This window comes from Desmodus rotundus, chromosome 1 (genome assembly GCF_022682495.2).
Source record: "Desmodus rotundus isolate HL8 chromosome 1, HLdesRot8A.1, whole genome shotgun sequence".
NCBI classification, from domain to species: domain Eukaryota; kingdom Metazoa; phylum Chordata; class Mammalia; order Chiroptera; family Phyllostomidae; genus Desmodus; species Desmodus rotundus.
The window spans coordinates 166123430-166150430 of NC_071387.1; the positions used below are offsets into that span (position 1 = coordinate 166123430).

The 27001-nt window shown below is 38.9% G+C and overlaps 1 protein-coding gene across 7 annotated transcripts in view; it reads left to right on the forward strand.

The window, feature by feature from the left end:
- The first annotated feature begins 2482 nt into the window (after positions 1-2482).
- FAM169A (family with sequence similarity 169 member A) overlaps positions 2483-27001 on the forward strand; it is a 56028-nt gene continuing 31509 nt past the window's right edge. Inside the window, exons 1-5 of one of the 7 annotated variants that reach the window (XM_045197926.2) lie at positions 2483-2501; positions 19836-19970; positions 21029-21128; positions 21437-21522; positions 23638-23809. In XM_045197926.2, the coding sequence (XP_045053861.2) occupies positions 19839-19970; positions 21029-21128; positions 21437-21522; positions 23638-23809 (490 nt within the window). In that variant the 5' untranslated portion in view covers positions 2483-2501; positions 19836-19838. The other 6 variants (XM_053912573.2, XM_053912586.1, XM_045197925.3 and 3 more) reach the window with 6 other exon arrangements.

Genomic DNA, 27001 nt, shown 5'->3' on the forward strand with positions numbered 1-27001 from the left:
ATGTCATTATTTCCCTTCCTTTTCTCATAAAAAAAAAAAGCCTTTGCCCTCACCCCATACATCAAAACACTATTTGGATTTCTCTTGAACCAGTGCTTCTGGAGTATTCTTTTTTTTAATTTTTATTGTTATTCAATTACAGTTGTATGCCTTTTCTCCCTATCCCTCCACCCCCCCCCCCCCCTCAGTAGCTATTCTTTGATTTCAAATAAAAGCTTATTGCCTCTCACTTTGGTTTTTTATTTGTAAGCAAAACCTTTCAGACAAAAGGCTCAAAGCATATTTCAAAATATTTTGGTAGGGATTTACAGCATTTGTTAATCTGATAGACACTTTTTTTTAGTTCTTTGCCCACAAAGAGCTCATGAATCCCTCGAGTATGGGTGAACATACAAGATTTAATGTATCTCAGACAAAGAGGGAAATACATGGTTTTCCTGCCTTAAACATGTAAAGCCACATCATATTGCAAGTAGAGAAAAAGAGAATGAAGCCAGAGTATTCTCAAGAGACACTCCTCACATAGGAAGAAGATAGCACTTCAGTAGGATCCTTGCCACAGGAAGAGACCTGGGTTTAACTACCTGGATAGGGGTCACTGGCCCCTCTCTTAGGTCTGTGGGTGGAGTTCTGATTTCTAACAGAGAGGCCAGACAGATGGGAGACGGCTTCCCAGGCACAAGTACCCAGGGATTAAAACAATTGCTAAAAGGCAATCATACTCATGCATTTCAGACATTATAAGCAAGTTGCATTGATTAGCTTTACATTAAGGCCTAAGGCTTCAACCCCTGTAGTATCTGGCAGCCAAAAACAAATAAACAAACAAGAAAACAAACAACACTCCTCTTATCTTCCCAAAGTAGAAATTATTTGGGATCACCCTGGGGACTCCTACTTACATACAGCTCTAGAAATATAACTAAATTTCCTTCCTTCCTTCCATTTGAAACCAGAAAAGTTGCCATTCATGCTTCCTGTTACTACCAGAATCAGTCAGTTGAGACAAGAATTGAATTTTTATGGGTGCTTTAATCAGATGCTGGCAACCTGAGAAGATTTTAAGGGTTATGTACCCTCAAAAACCATCTTAACTTCTCATCTCTTATAGGGAGAAGGAAAGGGAAGGTAAGGGGCTTAGAAAAAAGTTAATTGGATAAGATTGCAGTCAGGCTGGGATTTTCCTAGTAAGGTCATACCTCACTCAGTGCTCTCTGCTTCAGAACGGGTCAAACCCTGGCCTCCTTGCATTTTGACGGTGCTAGCTTGGGACAATTGCACTTGCCAGAACTCGTATGTGTCCCCAAGGCTGCCCTGCAAGAGAAAATGCCTCATTGTTCTGTACTCCAATTTTGGCACTCTGCACAAATTCCGGAAGGAATTAATGATGAGTATGGAGGTACCACTGTACTTCTTTATCTGTTGGTCAATAATTCTTTAACTGAGTGGCAGGTGTTCCCTCCCTGAACAAAAAGGCTCAAATACTATCTCCAGGACTTGCAGACACCCTGGGGCACAAGGTTGAATCTCCTCGTGACCTCTGGAGTCACTGGTCTTGCATTCTAGTTCCAGGAATAATAGCTTTCTACAGGCAATAATCACTTAAGCCTGTCAACTATTACTGAAGCTAAAATCTTTAACTCTTGAGTTCCCCTATCCCTCCCTCCCTGCCTTCAAGGTTTGCTTGGATAAAACCCAACTATATTAAAAATTCCTGCTTAATTAAGTCTAGTTAGTTCACTGTTAATGTTAAATGTTTAATGTATAACATTAAGGTTTCCGCTAATATTACAATTAAACAATAACAACTGCTCTTATGAGCAACTAGAGATAAAAAAGCCTATTTGTTTTTTTAAAAACCTGAGTCTACTAAACCACTATCAACTAGTATTCTTTGAAGTAAATTCGTGAAAGATTGTTATTGTGATTGCTAAATATTTCCGAGAAAAGAAAGAAGCAATTTCAATTTACTGGATGAGCTGAGTTTATTTGCCAGAGTTTATGCACTATAAAAGGAAGTCTTAACATTTCTTACATACAATACCCTTCCTCAATACATCATGAAACATAATTTAAACCATGACATGCCTTACTTTAGAGAAATCTACCGTGCTTTAAATACTACTGAGCTTATCTTCTGCCCGTGGGAGTGTAATTAGCAAAGGGTCCTGGACACCAAGGCGGATGAGAAGAGTTGGGAGAGAAAGGGGAGGAAAGGAGGGTGGAGCCGGCGTCCTTCTAGGCCAGGGTTAGTTCGCTTGTACTAGATTCTGACAGAGAAAAGGTGAACACAGGGATCTGGTGGGTTCTTGCTATCTCAAGATGGAAGTCCAGGCTCTCGGGCTTGTCCGGATTTTGAACGAGGCACTGGACTTCCCTTCCCTCGCATCCTCCTAGGTGGCCGTTGGTTTAGGAAGGAGGCGGCAGGGCGGAGGCCCGCGGAGCTCAGCCGGCCCCTCCGCATCCCTGTCCGGAGGCCGGGATGGTCTCGCCCACCTTGGGTAAATTTCCGGAGGGGCCGCGCCGCGCCGGGGTGTGCAAACGGGATTCCGCGAATGTTGGCAGTTAGAGGGATACGCAAATTCAGCGTCGTAGTCCCTGCAGCTTACCCGCACCTATTTCTGTATCTAAGCCAAGGTCACTCTTTAATACTGAACCTTTACCCTGGGCTGGGGCGTCGCGCCTAGGGACGGCTGCCGGGGCGGAGAGAGGGGGCGGGGGCGGCGAGGCGGGGGCCTGGTGGCGGTCCCGGGTTGGCGGAGCCCGCACCTGCCCGGCTGCCAGACCCGGAGGGAGGCAGGGTGGCGTTCCCGGCGCCGAGGAGGGGCCTTGCGGCGCGGGCGGGCGGGGGGATTCGCGGGGGGCGCGGCGCCGCGCGGCCGCACGGGCTCGAGGCGCTGCGGCGCGAGTGCGTCACGCCGGCGGAGGGCTCGGTGGGCTGCGGTCGACCCGCCGACCAGCAACCGGGCTCGGGAGTCGAGGGGAGCCGGCCGCATCCGCCTTGCTATCCGCGAGCGGCGCGGCCCGGACCGCCTGGGGGCGGCCAGTGAGCAGTCGCCGGCTCCATTCATTCCCGCGGCTCCGCCTCCTCCCCGGAGCTCCGCGGGCACGTCCGAGGTGAGTGCGCCGCCCGGTCTCGGCGGGGGGCCGCAGGCAGGCCCCGCGGGCCCGGGCCCTAGCCCCGCGCAGTGCCCGGCGGCCAAGCCAGCCCTCCCCTGCGGCCCCGGCGGCCCCAGCAGGCCGGCGCCGGCGGCCTCGGCCGGGGACGCGCATCCAGCTCCAGCTGCGGGCGGCCGGCCGGGCCCCCGCGGGGCGTGTGGCGCGCCCCCAGGTGCGCACGCCTCCGCGTAGGCGCCACCATTTTGTGTGAGGGGATGCCTCCTCTTTCTTTCCTTCGCCGGCCTCCGACGCGTCCTTTCTCCCGGCTGAGCTTGCTGACTCTTCTCCGCTCCGCGGCTCCGCGCCTGGAGCCTTTCCGCAGGCGGCGGTTCCCGGCTGGGTGAGAAGCCGACCCGGCCAGGTGTGGAACCTGAGCCTCGGGCGCGGGCTCACCCGCGGAGGTGGCCTCCGAAGATGCTCTGCCCGCCTCCCAGACCTTCACCTACTCTTGCAGGAGATGCCGTAGAGATGCACTTCCAGGAGGCAGCTCACCGCAATTTTGTTCTAATTTTGAGCTTTCCGTTGTACGGATTTCCGAGGCCTGTGCCCGGGAGCCGGCTAGGTGAAGCGTTGGGTCGTTGGCTCAGGGAGCCGCCACACTTCGGCTCCCTTTATCGCCCTTTGGGAGAAACGGGGAAGCCTCGCGCTCGCTTTTCAGCTTCTGGGAGTTGGTGCGGGTCTCTTACGAGGAGTAGATTTGAGGGTAACCACCTGATGCCCGCCCTTCCCCCCTTTGGGAGAGCCTTTCAGAGCCTCCGTGGAAAGGCTTGCGTGGGAGCATTTTTGCGGGAGTGGGGCCGCCGGGGCAGGTTAGCTTGCCGAGAAAGTTGTAATTATGCTTCTGAACTCTTCCACAGTTTGTCATTTTCCAAGGTTCCTGAGAATTTGGTGATTTTCGTTTTAATTTATCTCGTAAATGTACTTATATCTAGTGGATTATACTCATGCCCTTTGTATTTTATCACTGCATCACAGACAGGGATTAAAATATGGAATGGTGGCTGTTGCATAATACACATATTTGGGCCCTGGAGGGAATTCACCAAAATGGGTCTGGGTTTGATGTGGAGTGTGTCATCTGCTTGCAGCTATTTATTTATTGCACGTAAGATGTACAGGTTATCTTTGCAGACTATATTTTGTTTTCCTTCTGTGAGAGGATAGGTTTTTAGTGACTTAATAGGGACCAGACTAAGTTTTTGGTTTTTTTTCCCCCCATAGGGCGTGAGGGGAGAGTGTACAGGGAAATGAGACGGTGAGAGGAACCTGGGAAAAGTGTATTTGGGAAGACTTCCAGTGCAAACGAAGATAACATACCAGTCTTGCACACAAAGCTTGTAGCTGTCATAGTGTATTCTCTTTGAATTTATGAGGCGATTGGTTTAGGGGACGTAGCAATACCATATATGAGGGGCAACATTATCCTTCTGCATGCGTGATTATGACCTAAAATGCTTTGCCTGTGGGTTTTGGGTTCTGAAAAGATGATGGGTTCCTCATCTTTTTCTTCACTTTACTATCTTCTTCCCACACCCACCCTTGTCTAACACTTCGTTGAGGTACATTTCAAAGCAGTAACTTTCCATTTTTAAGATGAGTTGTGATTTACTTTCCACTTGTCAATCAGAGTTTTTGCTTTGCAGGAAATAAAGTATAACCACAGTGAGTTGAGGTGATAGAATTCTAGTTAAAAATTAAGGAAATCTTTGGGTTTTGTTAGTGTATTAATGTAGGGGAAAAATGTTTTTCTTTTTTTTTTTTTTGAAAAATTGAATATATTTCAAATAGCCTCTTTATAGCTTTGGGGATCCCAGACTAAGAATCTATCTTAATTTTAGCTCTGGTCCTGTATTCTATTAATTATTTGTGCTCCTGAGAGGAAAATACAGCTAAATTTAGCAAAAAAGCAATCACATGTTAGAAGCTTGATATTTTGCTTTGGTGTATCTTGAAGTACTTGAATTTAATTTTGAGGCTGGGGAGATTTAAATATTTTCTAAACCATGAAAGAAGAAACTGAAGTGATTCTGAATTTTTTTTTCAGAGAATACTATTTGTATCTGAGCAGTATCTCAGAATGGCCCCCCCCAAAAAGAGCATAGCTTTATTTTTATAAAGTGATTTATACGGTTTTACAGTTTCACATCCAGATGAGCACCCCCTGGCCCTCTCTGATACAGGCTGGGGTGCAGACAAGGAAAGCGGTTGTGCCTGCGCCTGCAGTTGTCCTGAGTTGGGGTGTGCCAGCTGTAGCTGACAGTGCCCTGACCAGCTAGTTGGCTGGTCTGTTTTCATTCAGTGTAATTCATTTGTGGTTGGAATTTTTTGTTTGAAAGGCCCATTTCTTTTAACCTTTAGTCATATGGAGAATAAGTCTAAGTTTTCATCTGCATGTTTACTCTGCAGATACTTGAAGGGTAACTTTCCTGCCTCCCTTCCTCAACTAGACCTCCCCTCACTAATTTCTGTTCCTTATCTACTGTGCCATGGTTTTCACATTCTTTGCCATCTGGTTCTTCTCCATTGAAGGCATTCCAGTTTCTCAGTGTGATTTTTCTTCAAATGTGACCATCTGAATGGAATAAAAAGCTGCGGATGCGGTCTGACGCACGGACAGACAGTGCAGGGATACTTCGATTCTGGATTTTGACAGTCAAAGCCCTAATAACAAAGCCGTATTTCAGGGTTATTTTGACTTAATTTAAAAAGAAACTTGCTCATGGTTCATATTGAGTCTAGTATCTAAATTTCAAGGCTTTCATTGTTTCTGTCCTTCAGCAATGGATAATTTAAAAACTATAATGCAACTTAGTGGATTTCATTTTTTTCTTTAGCTCTATTTTATAGTAATTTCTCAAATATTTGGTAGGCATTTTACTTGGTCAATTTTTATGTTTTTCTTTTATTAATTTTTTAACTTCAAAACAATCAACTTTGTATTTATTGTGTAGTAACTACTTAACAATTCTGAAGAAAATGGATCCTAGTGATTAGAACAGTCATCTAAAGTCTGAAGAGAGGATACTGTAAGATTTAAAAGATCTAACTCCTAAGGAGTAACTGAAAAATATGGCTATTGTGTAGTCAGATGCATCGTGGATTATAATGGCTTTTGTCCTGATTTGGGAACCTGACCATCAGGTTATAAATGCTTTGGAGACAGATTGGCCAGGGTTAGAGCCTGACTGCCACTTACCAGCTGGGTGAACTTGCTTAACCTTTCCACACCAAGGAAGGCTCTTCATTGTGAGAGTATGTTTAAGAAACCTCCCTCATAGGGTCATTTTGAGGAATAAATGAGATAATATTGCAGTGTTGAGCATAATACCTGGTGCAAGTTAAGTCAGCAATAAATGGTAGATCTGTTGTCATCACAAAACATTCTGAGTTTTAAAAAATGATTTTAAATGGCCCTTGCCAGTGTGGCTCAATTGGTTGGAGCATCATCCCGTATAACAAAAGGTTGGTTTGATTCCTGGTCAGGGCACATGCCTAGATTGTGGGTTCAATCCCCTGTCAGGGTGCATATGGGAGGCAACCAGTCAACGTTTCTCTTTCCCTTCCTCTCTCTTTAAAATTAATAAACATTTAAAAAAATTAAAAAAGATTATAAACGCATTTTTGATGATATCACCTTTTTGTAAATTAACAGCTTTTTTCCCCTATCTTCTTTCTCCAAGTAATCAAGTGTAGGCACATAAATTACTAGTTAGGAGGTACGTCGGAGATCTTTTGACCCACCCCTACTTTTTGTATGTTTGGAAAAAAATGGTTTACGTTTCCCTGGAGTTCTGAGCTTGATACGATAGAAAGATGAAGAAAATAAATCATATTGTCATGTGATAAATGTAGTAAAGGAAGTATGTACAAGATACAAGAGTTTCTCAACTTGTCTCTCTTCAATTCTTCCTATTTAATGTATCCTACACACAGTTGGATAAATTGTCTTAAAGCATAGCCTTGAAAGTCTCTTTCCTGCTCAAGATCCTTAAATTGAATCCTACTTGAGATTCAAAGTCCCAACTCTTTAGTCTGTATTCTTTTTTTATTCTATTTATTGATTATGCTATTACAGTTGTCCCATTCCCCCCCAACTCCACTCCATCCTGCCCACCCCCTCCCTCCCACATTCCCCCCCTATAATTCATGTCCATGGGTCATGTATATAAGTTCTTTGGCTTCTACATTTCCTACACTATTCTTACCCTCCCCCTGTCTATTTTCTACCTACCATTTATGCTACTTATTCTCTGTACCTTTCCCCCCTCTCCCCCTCCCACTCCCCTATTGACAACCCTCCATGTGATCTCCATTTCTGTGGTTCTGTTTCTGTTCTAGTTAGTTTTCTTTTGGTTTTAGGTGTGGTCGTTAATAACTGTGAGTTTGCTGTCATTCCCACTGTTCATATTTTTGATCTTCTTTTTCTTAGGTAACTCCCTTTAACATTTCATATAATAAGGGCTTGGTGATGATGAACTCCTTGAACTTGACCTTATCTGAGAAGCACTTTATCTTCCCTTCCATTCTAAATGATAGCTTTGCTGGATACAGTAATCTTGGATGTAGGTCCTTGCGTTTAATCTTGGGTAATGTAAGGATGATGTGCCTTGGCGTGTTCCTCCTTGGGTCCAGCTTCTTTGGGACTCTCTGAGCTTCCTGGACTTCCTGGAAGTCTGTTTCCTTTGCCAGATTAGGGAAGTTCTCCTTCATTATTTGTTCAAATAAGTTTTCAATTTTTTGTTCTTCTTCTTCTCCTTCTGGCACCCCTATAATTCGGATGTTGGAACGTTTCAAGATGTCCTGGAGGTTCCTAGGCCTCTCCTCATTTTTCTGAATTCTTGTTTCTTCATTCTTTTCTGGTTGGATGTTCCGTTCTTCCTTCTGGTCCACACCGTTGATTTGAGTCCCAGTTTCCTTCGCATCACTATTGATTCCCTGTACATTTTCCTTTGTTTCTCTTAGCATAGGCTTCATTTTTTCATCTACTTTTCGAACAGATTCAACCAATTCTGTGAGCATATTGATAACCAGTGCTTTGAACTGTGCATCCGATAGGTTGGCTATCTCTTCCTCGCTTAGTTGTATTTTTTCTGGAGCTTTGAAGTGTTCTTTCATTTGGGCCATTTTTTGTTTGTTTGTTTGTTTGTCTTGGCGCGTCTGTTACTTTAAGGGGCGGAGCCTTAGGTGTTCACAGAGGCGGGGTGAGGCTGGTTGCTGTGCTGTGACGCTATACGTGGGGGAGGGGCTGAGAGGGAGCAGTGGCGCCCCCCTCACTCTCCTCGGGATTTCAATCTTTCACTCTGATACCCACAATCAAACTGGGCCCCTCTGGTGCTGGTTCACGAGTGGGTGGGCTTGTGCACACTCTAGGCCCCTGTAGGTCTCTCCAACGACCTCTCCCATGAGGCTGGGAGTCTCTCCTGCTGCCGCCCCAACCCCCACGGGCGTTTTCAATCAAAGGTTTGAGGCTTTATTTCCCTGAGCTGGAGCCCTGGGTTGCGAGGTCTGCTTCGCTCCCCGCCGTTCGTCCGGTTTATCTATGTTCGAATGTGGGGCTGCGGTGTGCTACCCACACTCTGCCCCGCTCTCCGCCACTCCAAGTCCGGCCCTCTCGGTTTATCTGCATGAATGTGGGGCTGCAGGGTCTGCTAGTGCTCGGACTGCCTGCCCCGTTCGTCCCACACTCCGCCAGTCTCGGTCCTGCCACAGCCACGCGAGTCCTCTCCACCCCGGTGCCCGTCTCCGCCCCTCCTACCGGTCTAGATGAATGTTTATTTTCTATTTCCTTGGTGTCAGACCCCCTTGCTGTTCGATTCTCTGTCAGTTCTGGTTGTGCGAGGAGGCGCAGTGTGTCTACCTACGCCGCCATCTTGGTTCTCCTGCCTAGTCCTTGATTGGGGCGCCTACGAGAGGCAACTGATTGATATTTCTCTCTCACATCGATGTTTTTCTCTCTGTCTCTCTGTCCTGCCCTTCCCCTCTCTCTAAAATCAATAAGCACGTCTTCAGGTGAGGTTAAAAAAAAAAAAGAATTTAAAATTGTCTAATGTTGAAATGAAGGACAAAATGTATGGTGTATTCATTTAAATAGTTCTTTGACTTTCCTGAGTGTGTAAACTGCTTCTGTGAGACTATAAACAGTGTTCAGTAATCTGGGTCATAAAGTACATACACCACTGTTGGCTCAGTGATTGTTACTTAAAGAGTTGATTTTGACTTCTAGTTGGAATAAAAACAGGCCGCAGATCTGAACCCCATTTAACTTTCTGCTCCATTACCCATAAACTTGTAGGCAGTCCTTGACCATATGTAATCGAATATTTTTCATTTCCCAGAGGACTGAACACTGATTTTTGAGGCCACCTGAGATTTGATAATTGTAGCAGTCTGTTCAGTGGTTCCATTTTTGTTGTACTCAAAAACTCAGATGTAAGTGTGGAGAAAGATTGATTTAGGATTTAGGGCCTTGTGTAGGATAGGAGGGGTTGAAAAGTAAGAAGGTAAGATAAAGAAGTCAGTTGAGCTGATGTAGTACAGGGGATAGGTTAGTTAGAGAAGGAAATGATCATAAGGAGAAAAGGGAAGACTCTAGAGAAGAATCATGATAAGGTTCAGGAACAGGCTTTTTTATGTGCAAGGTTGATAGCATTGACGATTATGTTGCTTGGATACCTAACCTATTTTCAGTGGTGGGGAAACAATCAGGAGAGGTAAGATCATGACTTGGATTGGTGGAGATCATTATTTTTTCTCTAAGAACTTTTTCAGCTCTGAAATTCCCATATTTTTAAAATAATCTGTATAATATTTTTTCCATTACCATTTAGTCCCCTTATACCCACCTCCCCCCAGCAATCACCAGCCTGTTGTCCAAGAGTCCTTTTTCCTTTTTGCTCAATCCCTCTAGTGCTTCACCACCCCCCCCCCCTTACTAGCTGTCATCTGCTCCCCATTTATGAGTCTGTCTCTATTTTGCATGTTAGTTTAGTTCATTGGATTCCACATATGGGTGAAATCATATGGTAATTGTCTTTCTCTGACTGGCTTATTTCACTTAGCATAATGTTCTCCAGGTCCATCCATAAGTGCAAAGGGTAAAAATTTTTTTTTTTTATGACCGTGTACAATTCCATTGTGTAAATATCCTGTAGTTGTTTTATCCATTCATCTGTTGATGGATATATTTTTTTAATCTTCCCTTTTCTCTTAAACCGCTGAATAATAGCAATGACTTATAAGAATCTTGAAATATTTTCAGAACCAAAGTTATAAAACATGTTCCCCCTTTTTAAGAGTATGGTTGACATCTAGTAATTACCATTAAATAGAGAATAAATCACAATAACAGGAATTATTTTTCTAACTTACATTTTCTTATTAAGAGTAGTCATTCTTTCAAATAGTTATATAATTATTCAGGAAAAGTGAAATTATGAAAAGATAGATGTCAAGTAGCTGATGGGCATCTTAGAGCTCTTACATAAGTAAGAGATCAGAGTATTGTGTTTTTATACATGTTAGCCAGGATTAATGAGCATACCCTTTGCTTAACTTATAAACTTTTTTCTCTTCCCTTTTTTCTTTTATTGTTGTTCAAGTACAGTTGTCTCCACTTTCCCCCTACTACTCCCCCCCCCAACCTCATGCTTAATTTATAAATTAATTTGGACACTTTTTACACTTCATCGACCATTCTGCGTACATTTTTTGATGAGTTAGTTCATTGAAGGCGACATTAAGCTTTCTCATTCATGTAGAATCTGGTTAGGCCTTTGGTTTATCTCATGGCAGAGCATAAAGTACTTGACAAAATTTGACCTGACAGCTTTACTGTTACGTAACATAGAAGAGAAACTTAAAAACAACAAAAAAGAGGGATAAGTGAGTGATTTATCAGAGCAACCTGTATTTTTCTCCAAAATCTTACCACCCTTCTCTGACCTCTCTAAACTGTGGCAGAACCACCACAGGCCTAGTAATTTATGCACTCTTAAGTTAACCAATATTTTAAAAAATAAATAATTGTAAATATTTAGGGGTGAAAAGGTCCTTAGGATTATCCTGTCCAGTTGTATCACGTTACCAGTGAGAGTACAGGAGCCTAAAAAGGGTAAGTAACTTGCTTAGGGCCAGAGAGCTACACACTCAGTGGCAGAGCTGACCCAGGAACCAAGGTCATAGGGCTCCAATTTCAGTGCTCTTCTTGTAATATGTGAGTAGAATACTTAATAACAAGTTGATTCTTACAATATTTTAGGAAAGGAAATTTCATAGAACCATGATGAATACTGTGATGTTTGATTTTGCAAGTTGAGTAATATAATTATATGGGAGGATATATATGATTGTTTAGATTCATACCCTTTTAGCCCCACTAGTGGTATGACCTTGGTCAAGTCTTTTTATCTGTAAAACTCTACTTCTTCTATAGAGTATGGCTGATATAAGTACTTCTTTATATATTGTGTGCAACAATCTCTTTAAAGTCTGGTATATGGTCACTTCTCAGTAAATGTTATCTGCTGCTGTTACTGATTTACAATAATTTCTAGTTCTTTCACCTTCCTTTAAATACTGGTAGGTGATTATCTTGCCAATAAATTGAACATTGAGAGTGACTAGTAATAAAAGTAATGGATTTAAAAACAGATTTGTAAAAAATATTTTAGAAGGGGCATTGTATGTATGTCTGAGCCTTTCAAATTAGGGAAATATTTTTAAATTTCATGTTAAACTGTGATGCTATAGTTGTCTTTAAATTATACTCACAAATCACAACTTCCAAGTGAAGTATTTTTGTCCCTAGTGATTCTCCTTTACACAAATTCCAGAGTATTTAAATTATTGGACATCAAGACCACAGGATTTGGTTTCATTTTGTGTATATACATATATATCTGAATAATCTTTTCCTACTAATAATAACAAGCCCAGAAGTGGTTATTTTTCTATGAAAAACCTCAATCTAAGAAGGTTTAAGAATGAAAGATACTGAATTTCTCTTTCACTCTTAATTTAGTCATATTCTACTTGCCTTTTATCTGTAGTAGTGCTGTCTTGTGGTAAGCAAGCCCATATGGATAATACAGTGTTTTCTGAAGTGTGCTGACATACTACTGGTGATGTAGGAGAGTTTTGTTTTTTAATCCCCAGGGTTATTGATTTTAGAGAGAGAGGAAGGGAGGGAAAGAGAGAGGAAAAGAAACATTGATGTGATAGAGAAACACTGATCCATTGCCTCTCACATGTGTCCTGACTGGGCACCTTACCTGCAACTTAGGCATGTGCCCTGACCAGGAACAGAACCTGCACCTTTTGGCTTACAGGACAGTGCTGCCCCCAACTGAGCCACACCGGCCAGGGCTAGGAGAGGTTTTTAATTGGTATTCAGGTGAGCATTTAAATTATGATACTTAGAAATCATAATGCTGATTAGGGAAATGTGTAATATACCATATTTGTGGTTTCATAGATTTTGTAGTTTAAGATGAATGCAATGTTTCTAAAAAAATGAGTTGAGATTCTGATAAATACTATAACATGGATGAAGCTTGAAACCATTATGTTCATGAAATAAGCCAGACACAAAAAGAAAATTACTGCGATTCCATTTATGAGGGTCCTAGAATAGGCAAATGTATAGACACAGAAAGTAGAATGGTGGGTAGCAGGGGCAAGTGGAGAGAGGTATGGGGACTCTTGCTCAGTGGTACACAGTTCTGGAAAGGGAGAGTGGTGAAGGCTGTATAATAGTGTGGATGTACATACTGCTACTGAATTGTAAACTTAGAAGTGGTTAAAGTGGTAAATTTTATGTGAATATTTTACCAAATTAAAAGGCGGGGGGGGGGATGGGATGAGACCTATGTGTTTAACAAAGTAAATTGAGAAAAATAGTAACTAGTGATAATAGACACTTGACACACTGGAAAAAATGTTGATGGTGGTATGCAGGTAATTGAAGTTCAGCCAACAGTAGGGTAAAGGGAAGATGAATGGCATAACTTGCAGGGGTGTCCAGTCTTATGGCATCTCTGGGCCACACTGGAAGAAGAAGAGTTGTCTTGGGCCACATATTAAATACACAAACACTAACAAAAACCGATGAGCAAAAAAAAAAAGGTTTTAAGTAAATTTACAATTTTATGTTGGGCCACATTCGTAGCCATCCTGGGCTGCGACTTGTACACCCCTGCTAGGGAGACCTGGCTCGTGGTTCTGTCTCACTGCCGCAAACTAGAAGAACGGGCCAGATACACAGCCCTTATCGAAAGCATATTAGGTAAGAGACTCTGACCTCTAAGACTACTCACCATCCTAAAATTCTCTTATTCTGGGCTAGACTACTGGGTTCTTTATTCAGTATGAATAAAACTAAAACTAAGTAATAAATAAGACTAAAAAAAGAAAATTTATTTAAACACGATAGTATTTAAAATCTTTTGAGGACCATGTCATAGTAACAGTAGGTGAGAAGGAAATAAAATAACCCATCAATTTCCTATTCTGTCAGGCTCTTTTTCCTTATATGTCGATTTTGTATTTGTCTAGCATGTCATATTATTTTTATGTGGTGGTAATCAATGGCGCTTTTGTAGACCAGGTTTCTGTCAGCAGTCTTCATATGTTAATTTACATTTCATACTTTAGGTCATGATTACTCTTAGCAGATGAAATTTTTAAATGTGTTTCATTCATACCTTGTTTTGGTAGCTAATATTCAAGAGAGTCTTTTGAGTTGGTTTAAGGGAAATACTATGATATTAATCCTTCTTGAGCTTCATCTAGTCAATGGTATGGTATATTAAATGCTCTTAATATTTTATTTAGACACAAAATTGGAATCTTGTCTATAAGAGAGGAGAACAGTTAAAATTGTTAACTTAGTGCCCCAATTATGCTTTTTTCACCTATTAACTATTTATTTTGCATTTTTGTTTCATCTAAAATTTTAATTTTCATTAGAATTGTTAGATTTGACTTTAGAATATAATGTTCTGTTCTTTAGTTTGCTTTTATGTATTGACTCTGATAGAGATACAGAGATTTGTCCAAAATAACAAGTAAGCTTCCTTCACAGTAGAGCTACTGTTTCATTTTATGATCCTTTTCTAAACTGTAACATGTTATTTACATGAGCTCCTGGTTAATTTCTCTTGAAATTCATAGTTTTATTCTTCTTTTATAAGTTACCTGGAAATCCATGGTATTGCTTTCATAAATAGTTTCACAATTTTTTCTTTTCTTTTATTGTAATTGAATAACAATAAAAATTAAAAAAAATAAATTTGATCGAAAATATACATATTTGTATAAAATTAGGTTCCCAGTCTTAAACACCAATTTTTATTTTTTAATTTTTTAAAATATTTTTTATTGATTATGCTATTACAGTTTTCCCAATCTTTTCCCCCTCTGTCCCCCCTCCAGCTTACCCGCCCCCAACCCTCCAGCATTCCCCCTCCTTAGTTCATGTCCATGGGTTGTACATACAAGTTCTTGGAGCCCTCTGTTTCCTGTACCACTTTTTTATCTCTCCCCATCTACCTTATGCCTACTAACCATGCTTCTTCTTCCCTGTACCTTCCCCCCATTCCTCACTTCCTCCTCCCCGCTGAAATCCCTCCATGTGATGTCCATTTCTCTATTTCTGTTCCTGTTCTAATAGTTGCTTAGTTTTCGTTTTTGTTATTTTTCTTTTAGTTTCATTTGTTGATAGTTGTGAGTTTGTTGTCATTTTGCTGTTCATATTTTTGATCATCTTTTTTTTTAGATAAGTCCCTTTAACATTTCATATAATAATGGCTTGGTGATGATGATCTCCTTTAACTTGACCTTATCTGGGAAGCACTTTATTTGCCCTTCCATTTTAAATGAAAGCTATGTTGGATAGAGTAATCTTGGATGTAGGTCCTTGCCTTTCATGACTTCAAATACTTCTTTCCAGCCCCTTCTTGCCTGCAAGGTTTCTTTTGAGAAATCAGCTGATAGTCTAATGGGAACTCCTTTGTAGGTAATTCTCTCCTTTTCTCTTGCTGCTTTTAGGATCCTCTTTTTATATTTAATCTGGGGTAACTTAATGATGATGTGCCTTGGTGTGTTCCTCTTTGGGTCCACTTCTTTGGGACTCTCTGGGCTTCCTGGACTCCTTGGAAGTCTATTTCCTTTGCCAGACTGGGGCAGTTTTCCTGCATTATTTGTTCAAATAAATTTTCAACTTCTTGGTCCTCTTCCTCTTTCTTTTCCTCTTGGGCACCCCTATAATTTGGATATTGGAACGTTTCAGGTTGTCCCAGAGGTTTGTAAGAGTCTCTTTATTTTTTCATATTCTTGTTTCTTCATTTTTGTTCTGGTTGGATGTTTGTTTTTTCCTTGTGTTCCAAATCATTGATTTGAGACCTGGTTCCCTTCCTGTCACTGTTGGTTCCCTGAATATTTTGCTTTATTTCACTTTGGGTATCCTTCATTTGTTTTTGCATTTTTAAACTAAGCTCAATCAGATCTGTGAGCATTTTGATTACCAAGGCTTTAAATTCTCCCTCAGATAGTTTGGCCATCTCCTCCTTGCTTAGCTCTCTTTCCGAGGCCCTACTCTGTTTTTTCATTTGAGCCATATTTCTTTGTCTTCGAGCATCAGCTAAGTTGTAAGGGGGTGGGGCCTTAGGTATTCACCCGGGCAGGGCAACCCTCTTTGCTGCACAGCAGCCCTGCCCATGGGGAAGGGGCCAGAGAGGGAACAGTGCTGCTTGCACTTTTCAAGGGACTCTAATGTGAGACTGGGAGCTTCTCCTACTGCTGCAACTTCTGTAGCCTGGAGCCGCCTCTGAGTCCCCTTAAGTCAGCCCCTCCTGAGCAGCCCTCTGAGCTTGACAGCCAGCCCTGCCCCCAAGGGCTGTCCTATGGCTGGGGTTTTTCTGAGTTGGCCCTCATGGTTGCCCGCCTTACTTGTCTGGTTCCTTTGGTTGAGTTTTTCTTTAATTCCTTTGTTGTTGGAGTTCTGTGCAGTTTGATTTTCTGGCACTTTTGGTGGTTTATTGATTTCAGATTGGTTGTTATCCTCCTTTTGGTTGTGCGAAGAAGTGAAGGGTCTGTACCTACGCCTCCATCTTGGCCGGAACTCTGTAAACACCAAGTTTTAAAGTCCTTAGGACCAAGATTTCAGATAATGGTAAAAAAATAAGTTTCTCATTATCATTATATCTTCAAAATCAAAAAACACATTTAACTATATATATATGTTATTATAGAGGGTCCGGCAGAAATAACGCCTGCTTGAGTGTGGTTGGTAGGGTGATAATAGGGGTGTAATAATTTATAGTTTTAACTTGAACATTTTACTTAAAATGTCATATGGTGTGCTTGAGTGTGATATTGTTGTGTTACGGAATTACATACTTATGATTTTGTAATAAAAGATTTTGTAATAAAAAGGGGGTGTTATTTGTGCTGGACCCTGTATGTCTGTCCTGTGTTTTATGTGTCTATCTCATATTTTCATTAGGTTGTCAGTTTTTTTGACTGCTAATACATTTGTTGTGATAAAATAGATTTGATGTAATAAAATTCTTCTCTAAAGAGTTACTTCAGGAAAAAGTCATTTTTATTTACTCAGTTTTTCTTCTGCCTGTTCCCTTTACAATTTTTTAAAAATCAAAATTGAAGAGGTAATTGACAAATACAGCAGTTAGGCTCTGCAGTTTTTATTTTGGGTAAATATGAAATAGGGAATTTTTACAAGATAATCTATACTAGCTTTATTTATATCTCCTTTAAGAACTAGTAGCTCAGATTTTTATAAGGACAATATGTTTATTTTTTACATATTCTTAAATGTTTTTTATTGATGATTTTTTTTAGAGAAGAGAGTGGGGAACAAGAGAGGGAGAGAGAGAAAGAAAAACATTGATGTGAGAAGCATCAATCAGTTGCCTCCGGTATGCGCCCTGACTGGGAATCCAACCCACAACTTAGGCATGTGCCCTCACCAGGAATCAGACCTGCAGCCTTTTGGTGTACTGCACGAGGCTCCAACCAACTGAGCCACTGGGCCAGGGCGAGCATATGGTTTTTTTTTTATTTAACTTTTTATCATGGAAATTTTCAAGACTACACAAATCAGAATCCTCTCCATAATACATGTGGTTGCTGTGTCTCTTAAGTGTCTTTTTTTTTTCTTTGTCACCTAAGAATACTTGAGCAATGCCCAGTGAGAGCTCATGGGAAGTCACCAGAACCAGAACACTTTCCAAGGCATGGCCCCTCCCTCGGGCCCCTCTCTCAGGGTGAACCTATTATAGGGCTGGGGAAGCACATGTCCTTTATCTTTCAGAGCTAATGAGTCCAGTCTTTCATTTAACTAGGAAGGGTTTTGTTCAGACTCTTGAGTAAACAATCGAAGTAAAATCTGAAATGAAAAGCAGCCACCCATTTTTTTTTTCTTTTTTCTGGTTATTTCAAACCTCATCCACATGAAGGATTTTCTAAGAACAACAGCTCAAATAAAGTTAGGGCCCTGCTACTTAGAGCAAGGAGGCCTGCAGTTCTGAGAGAGACTCCCACAAGTTCACCCAGTGTATAGTGGGAGCTGGTGGGGCACATGGGCCCTTGCTTGTACCTAGCATCAGTTTTGAGTCTGCTGGGGGGCTTAGGTGGGCTTTTTCAGAATCCTGCCACACCTTGCAAAGTACATTTCAATGTAAGAAACATCCATACTTGTGGAGAATTTTTGTAAGTTTATTTGAGCACTAAGGATAGCGGTGGGGAGCAAGATCTCCGAGTGTCTTTTAATTTACATTAGTTTCCACTCTTTAAACTCTATGATATATATTCATTGAAGAAACTGGGCTATTCTAAATTTGACATACTTGTCTAATGGCTTGACTAGATTTGGGTGTGATTTTCTTGTTGTATCACATCAAGATGCGTATGTCTGCTTCACTTCCTTTTAGATAGGTAGGTTAGTGTGGGAACACAGACCTAACACAAACAGTACATAGACATATTCACCAGAATACTCAAGCAGGAATGCTCGTAACAGTGCAAATGCCCATTTGCTAGCTGTAGAATGGGTAAATTTTATTTGTATGTGATGGAATGAATACCACAGCAATAAAAAGAAACAAAATAACTGATAGAACTGATAGATGCAACAAAACTTAACATTTCTCACAGAAATAATGTTGGGTGAAAATATATACTACTTGATATCAGACACAAGAAGTTTGAAAGTGAACAATATTAATGTCTCATCTAAACATTGTAATCCAGACCAATGAAACAATATTACTTATTAAAAAGTTCTTTCTCCCACAAATTGAGATAGCTCCTTAATCATATACTCAGTTTCCATAGGCATTAGGGTATATTTCTAGATCTTGTTCCATTGGTCTATCCATTCATACGCCTGTGTCACATTGTTTTATTTATAGAAGCTTAGTAACACGTTTTACTATCTGACAGGGCTTGTACCTTTCTCCAGTCATTGCCCTGCTTTTTCAGGATTTTCCTAGCTTTTCTTGCTTGCTTATTCTTTCAAGTTAATTTTATAATCAACTTATCTTTCTTCAGGAAAAAATAAAACCCTAAAGGTATTTCCATTAGAAGTGCATTAAATTAATGGATTACTTTAGGGAGTACTGCTACCTTTATGATGTTGAATTTTCCTTTCCAAGAACATGGTTTGTCTTTCCTGTTCACTTTGCTTCTTTCAGGAATGTTTTATTCCTTATATAGGATTGGTATTGTTTATTGCTGTTAAATTTAAGCCCATTTTTTGTTTTTGCTGTTGTGAATGGGGTCTTTTCTATTTTTACTTCATTTTTTCCATTTATGATTTCTTTTTACTGGTTATTATTGTGTATATGGAAGCTTGATTCCTGTGTATAACTATAGCCTGCTGTTTTACTATATTTTCTTACTTGGAATAGTTTTTCCATTGATTTTTTGGGGGGGGGGTTTCAATTAACTATATTATTTGCAAATTGATCTAGAAATAGTTCCCCCATACACACCCATACCCAATTGTTGTGCTTCTAGTCTGATTGCATCGGCAAGTACCTGTATAATGTTGTTCAGTAGTGGAGTCATTTTTCCTGACTTCAGTGGGAAAGTGTTTAGCTTTTTTCCATTAAGGTGCTGGCTTTTTTTTTTTTTTTTTAAACAGCTGTATGTATGAGAGAGATAATTTATATACTATAATATTTACCCATTATACCTGTTCAATTTAATGATTTTTTGTTTTAGTAAATTTATAGGGAGGAGCAACCATCCCCATGATGCAGTTACAGGACATTTCTGTCATTCCAAAAAGTTCCTTCTGTCCTTGTGTAGTGACTTGGAATGTTGACAGGTGTATGAGGATATATTTATGTGTGTACGTTTTTATGCAAATACGTATATCATATACCTGTATAGATGTATTTATATTATTTAAAGAATCACCATTAATTCCTATCCTGTTTTATTTTTAATTTTTAATTCAAATGATGCTTAAAAATTTTCTTTTTTGACATACATTGTTAAATCAGCAGACCAAGTTGTAGTCTGACTTGTCATAGTGAAAAAGACCTTTCCTTACAATAAAATGTTGAGATATTACAATAAGAAGTTTTTTCTGTGAGAAAAGGAAGATAGCAGTTCATATTCTGAAACATTTTGTCGCATGTTGTTTGTTAAAGAGGATGGCATTCCCTGTGGATATGCTGGACAATTGCACTCACGAGGAATTGGAAAATTCTGCTGAAGATTATATGTCAGATCTAAGGTGTGGGGACCCTGAAAATCCCGAGTGTTTTTCTCTTCTCAATATTACGGTAAGGTGTTCTGCAGTGATTTTTATTGATCTTTTCAGTTGAATTTATACATGAAAACAATATCCTTTTATTTTAATCACTTTAAAGTGTTAACTTTAATCACTTTTGAAATGTGTATTAGCAGACATCAGTAAAATGGATAAATATTGATTGGTTAGTACAGTAGCATGATCAAGTTTTAAAAAGAAACCCTACAGGTTATTGCTTAATATTTGTGTTGTGCCTTTAACATTGAGTAGTTAACCAATTTTGCTAAGACTGGTTATCATTTCAGGTAACTCAAATTTTCTTTAGATTTGCAATTTGTGATATTAATATATTTTTAAATAAAAAAAACTAAATCACACATTTTTGTGTCACAAATCTTCCCTTTTCTAAAATACTAAAATCAAAAAATTCAAATTAGTAAGCTGTGATATATTGCAATAGATTATGAGCCTTGGAATCATTAGAGTTCCACTGTGAAGTTGATGGTAGGTAAATGCTCTAACCTCTCTAGCCCTGAGATTTTTCTTCTGGAAAATTATGTTCATTTAAAGGATTCTTTTAAAAAAGTCTCTTGGAGTACCAGTATTTTCTCGTTCTCTAAATTGAAATGTTGTCTGTACATGGGGGTTGGTGTTGGATTAATGAAGGCAGAAAAATTTTAAAGTATTGTATGTACCTCAAAAATTAGGAAAAAAATTTACCTATCTGGTGTCTTTTTCTATGAAATAGAATCCCCCTGTTATTAATAGTCTAAATAACAGATGATAAACTGTAGTTGCTTTTTAGTGACTTTGTGGACCATATCATTCTTTTGTTTTTACTTAGACTTATGGCTAGAGCACAGTAATATTTATTAAAGTGAACATTCCTGTTTTTCCCCAAGAGAGTAAAACTCCACAAAAAGAAGTTCTGATTTACTTTTATTTTGAGACTAGAAATATCTTTTATGAAATGAAGTTATGTAATTAGCATTAATGTAGGCTAAGTTAATATTTTGGTAGAATCATGGTGTTTTTGTCCTATATTTTCTAACAGACTCTTCACTAATCTTTAATCAATTGTCATTTCAGATTCCTATTAGCCTGTCAAATGTAGGCTTTGTACCTCTTTATGGTGGAGATCAGACGCAGAAAATTCTTGCTCTTTTTTCACCTGAGGACTCACTCACAGGTTTCTTTTTTGCTTAATCTTTAAAATTAAGGAGCTTTTCTCCAAACAATTAGAAATTTATTAAAAGGTAGCTGCATGAAGGAATTTTAAAAACAGAAAACTTGTTTCAAACTGTAAATTTAGGAAAATACAATTCTTAATTGCTTATAATTAAATGCTTAATGAGTAAAATTGAAATGCTATATGGTACTACATTGTATATTTTAAAGCATGGGTATACTTAAGAGTACATAAACTTTAGCAAATAGTAGTATTATATACTTTAAGCCTTAAGACTTAAATATTAATAATCATTTGTTCTATTTTAGCTGTGGCATTTTACCTTGCTGATCAGTGGTGGGCTATTGATGATATTGTGAAAACATCTGTCCCTTCTAGAGAGGGGCTTAAGCAGGTAATAAAGATCCTATAATTTTAAAAGTCTTTCTTAGGCCATTTCACAAGTTTGCTTCCCATAAACAGTGGTAGTCGTTGAAGTTATTGAGCTCTTTTTTCCATTTTACTATAACAAGTTTATGTTAAACCCGCAGAGTTTCATTTTTCTAAACATATGTGAGAATTGTGAGAGGAAGAATGAATACCTACGTTAGCTGAAATGTAGTTATCCATACCAACTTCAGCTTCTGATCTTCTTACTGGATAGCGAAAAAGCTAGTTCTCTTTGTGTGTGGTTGCTTAGGTTCTCTTTCTCTAGGAGACAGTGACCAGGAAATTTGCTTATCAGTAGAGCCATTTTGGGAGGTTCTTAGCAGCCTACTGCAAAACTTGGTCCTTTTTTTTCTGTCCTGGTCACTGTTTTATCATACTTAGAGCAGGACATGGATGGCACGGATATCAGTTCTGCATGCCATAGTGCTCAATGGGAGATCCAGTCTGTGAAAGGCAGAATTAAGAAACAAAAAAGGAAGGATCTAACGTAATGAAAATAAATGGGGATAAATGTAAAGGAGTATCCGTAGGTTCAAAAAATTAATTATACCATGTAAACCATGAAGACCAAACTGAAACAGCAATACACATAAGAAAGAGTGGGCATTAGTTAATTAGAAATAAATGAATGTAAGCAAAAAAGCTGATTTAAAACCCTTTATGCAGAAAAGCCGTGTTAGCAATACCTTCATTGTTTATATCTGTAATATCTATATACCCATCATGAATATAGATATTAGGGATTTGGAGCAATTTTCAAGGAAGAGGACTAGAATGTCAGAAGTACCCCACATTGCATTAGATTAGTCTTTCCTTCAATTGTTTAGCATTTGTACGAAATTTAGGGGACTATTATGGCAGTCTTTAGATATTTGTAGGCTGTGTGGCTCCAGAATATCAAAGCATATCCTTAGAAATGGATTTCAGCTCAGTATGAGGAAGAATTTTATGCTGATCAGAGCTGTTCAAGGTAGGAATGGGTTGCCTTATAAGCTAAAGAGCTTTGTCATTTCATGTGTTGTTTAGTACTGGAGATTTCCTACTGGGGATGATTTCGAGAGTAGTGTGTATGTGGTTAATGGTTGCTCTTTCCACATACCTTATTAGAGGTATGTGAAAAAAAAAAAAAAACCTTGTGTTTTTCTTTTTAAGGAAACTTTGGAGAAAAAAGTTTTTACGGATAGAACTCTTGTTTTTAGCAGTGAAAGACCTGTTGGGGAAACGCCACTGTTTGACGTCAGGTCAGAAAGTTGGTAGGGGTGGGGGGTGCTCTGGTGACCATGTAGCCCTGCAGGTAAGAAGTGAGGCTCAGTTTCCATTTTGGAATTGCCCCAAGTATGTTTTCACTAGATTTACCCAGTGCCACTGTCATCGCTCATCTGGTGTGGCGGGTGTGTGTGTGTGTGTGTGTGTGTGTGTGTGTGTGTGTGGTTGGCAGGTAGGAATGTATTCCTTATAGTTAGACAACAAAAACACAACTGTTCAGTGAACACTTTACCTAGAAAAGATGTGACAGATTCCTTCCCCAGGAGCATTATGGCTTTGCTCATCAAATGAGGTAATTGTCCTTAAAGTCTTCAGGGGATAGATAGCATGAAGGCTTCTCTGTCTCTCTCTGTCTCTCTCTGTCTCTCTCTGTCTCTCTTTCTCTCTTTCTCTTTTTCTCTTTTTCCTAATGTGAAGACTGAAATGGGGTGGAAAAGGGTTGAAGCAGAAGAGGTGGTGGAGGAAACATTCAGGGTGGTTGAGACCCCTCATCTGGGCAGCTGGAAGCAGAAAGAAAACATTGAGTGTTAAAGAGGAGATGCCGGGGATCGGTGCACTGGAAACTCATTTTGCCTGTTTTAAAATTTTGCTGAAAGGTAGTGTCCACGCATAATATGGGTGTATAGAAATGGATTGTCATTAGCATGAATGATTAGCTTTACCTCTGTCATAATAAAATGTTTACAAAACAGTTTGAATGTTTCAAAGGTCTTTGAATGCCAGCATGAGGTATGAAGCAGGGAGCAAGGTAAATAGCATCTCTGAATTGATGCATATTATAACTGTTGTGCCTGGTGTTTGACTCTCTTTGTAGGTGAGAACTCTTGGGGAGAGAGTGGTTCTGTATGTTCTGAATCGAATTATTTATAGAAAACAGGAAATGGAGAGAAATGAGATCCCATTCCTGTGTCATAGCAGTACTGATTATGCTAAGATTCTGTGGAAGAAAGGAGAGGCCATTGGGTTTTATTCAGTTAAGCCTACAGGTGAGTCTTTAAAAGTTATTTAAACTGTGTTTAATGGAAACCTTTTCAGACCCCAACTGTATCAATATCGCTTTTAAGTGAATCTTGAGTCAAATTGAGGCGATTTTACTTAGTAATTTGGGGAATATTTTCATTCTATCATTCAGTAAAAGTGAGGATTATTAGTAAGGCCTTTTGAAAAAACAAAATAAAAATAAATATTTGTCAGAAAGGAAGATGTCTCCATATGTGTGGAGAGAGAGAACCTTAAATTTATCCATTTTCTCCTATTGTCCTTCCTTTTATTTAAACCCAGCAGGGATGTCCATCCTGAGGCCCGTGGGCCACATGCAGCCTAGGATGGCTGTGAATGCAGCCCAACACAAAATTGTAAATTTACTTAAAACATTATGAGATTTTTTGGTGATTACATGTTATAATGTATTTAATGTGTTGACCCATGACAACTCTTCTTCCAGTGTGGCCCAGAGATGCCAGAAGGTTGGACACCCCTGAAAGTTGTTTGCTGTGATTCTGCTATCAGTATTACTGGCTCCCTTTAAACTCTTGTTTACCCGTGGACCAAATGCATAGCCCTTTCCTGTTTAGTGCCGCTGATTTGGCCTGGCATTAAAGGCAGCTTTGTTAATTACCATGAAAACAAAGTACCCTAATATATACTTGGAGAACTCAAACAGCTTTGAAATTGTGCATGTTCTAAAGTTTGGATTTCCTACCCTAAGACCGTACTCCTAAGAGACTGGTGCAGCTTCATCTTGTTTTCCGTTTTCCTGTTCGTTTGATCTCTGGATATACTGGAGCCACAAAGATCTAACCTGCTTACTCCATGTGTTTAAAAAACCAAGCAACAAAGTTGGTCCTGTTCTGTACCTTGACCAAAAGACCTTTCACATCAAACGCTCACATTATTTTTCTGTCTTTTTTGCATTTCAGACCTTCCCAACTTAGGTCTCCTGGTCAGATCCATTGTAAAGATTATATCACATTCACTGCTGGTTTGAAGAACAGTTGTGACTAGTATCTTAATCACAAAATTAGTACACATTTATGATGAGATTATACATATAGTCAGTAAAAGGAAAGTCACTTTCTCAAGAAAAAAAATTGTGATCTAGAGTATAAAATGATTTTGGTGTTTAGTAAATACTTCGGTTCTCCTTTAATAGTCTTATTTTATTCTTGTATAAGTTTGAAATAGAATCAATAATTTGTGTGACTCCAGAAAGATATTATTATATAGGGGCAGAATAATACTGTTTGTTAAATGGAAGCTTACAGCTACATTGCATAAAAGGCATCACTTTGTTGTGTTTTAAATGTTTTTGTAAGTTTAGGGCTGGGGTGTTGTTCAATTTTGTTATGTTTTATTTTATACAAGATAATTCCTATGGGAATTGGACGCTTTTCACTTTTTCATACTGGTTCCCGGGGAGTTTTCTGTCTGAAACTAGCATAGATATTTTGAGAACATAATTAGTTTATACTTTTTTTGTTTAAATCTTGTTTTAGATGAAAGACACACAGTTAAAGGGCATAGCATTCCCCTTTTAGTATTTCTGATCAGTATTTGATTCCAGGAGTGTGTTCCTCTTTGTTTTATGTGCATTTGGAACTCTTCTCTCCTCTTTGAGACCTGGCCATTCTTTTTACTTGTTCTGGTAGTTAACTCAATTTTATATCCTGGAGCTTCCAGGTGCTTCCAAGTGCTACTTTTCTACAACTTTTAGTACCTTAACTTTGCTAATTGCCTTACATCCTTGCTATATTAATTTTTGTTCTTTCCTGTTTTATGTTCTGGCTCTCATCGACTAGATAACAATGGAAGGTGTGCTTAATACTAGCCTTTGAATCAGTAACGATTAAATTTAGTTTGGAAGGTTTTTTTTTTTTTTTTTTTTAAACAAAGGAAATGCAGACATAAAATATTTTGTAAAAATTGTCCAAAACAATACTAAAACACTTTGTGATAGAAGTATTCCTTACATATTCAGGAAAAAAACTGTGCCAGCAAAGAGATAAAATCTTTATAAAATAAAGTTCTAGTTGAATGAAAGCCTTATGCAATCAGGTATTTATGATTTTTTAATTAAATAGCAAATCAGTATATAGGGGTAATAGTTGGGTTATAAAAATAACCTTGATATATAAAAGGAGGCTTTGTTTATGAGGCAAAATCCTATTACAGTACAGTGAAAGTCAAGAAACTGTATAAATTCTTTTTTGCCTGAAGAAAGAGATTACTGTGAAAGACTTACTGTTTGTTTTTTAGGTTAGGTAGATGTCAGATTATTAAAAATGGTTTTTTATACTAGGTTATTGTATGATGTCTGGCATAAGGGAGTTCCTAGATGGAGTAACATCACTATATCAAAAGATTTTTCTGATCTTGTCTACAGTTATTAAGCAAATTTATCTATAAAAATAAAAAACAGGAATAGGATTAACGTTGAACCTTGTCTCATTCTAGTAGTAAGTAATATTCATTTGTGGACACATAAGTAAAAAAGGTAAGCCCCTTATTTCATTAAGAGATGTATTTTCAGTAAAATTTTATTTTTTGTTTAACAAATAGTTTTTCAAATGTGGAATATACATGTGTTTTTATCCATCATGTGCTATAATTAAGTACAATAATCAGAATTTCTTTTGGGTTGATACTTAGAACGTTATGGTCACAAGAAATTAAAAATTTTACATTTGTATACAGATATGTTATTACAGAGAATAATGATTGGATCATCAATAAACTTTCAAGTATAGAGATATATTACATAGAATAACATTCTGTAGAATAAATATAATGCAAATAGAAGTTCAAGGAGAAAACGGAACAATGAAAAATGTTCGAGTGTTAAAGAATAATTAGTTCAATAGTAAAGGAATAGTTTGTTCAATGGATGATGACAGTTATGAAATTGATAATAGTTTTTAGGATCCTTTGATACATTTAAGAGATTGATTTATTGGTTTTTATTTTTCTTTAAGTCAATGTTTATTAATTGCAAAGGAAAAAATAGTAAATTTACATAGAGTATCCTGGCAGACATCATGTTAACTAACTGATTATAGTTAACATCACCAGGAATAAGACATTAATATCATAGACCCCAAATCTATGATGTACTGAGAAGGGCATAACATGATATCTGTGGTATTTTTGCCCAGAATGCATAACCTCAGTTTTATCATGAG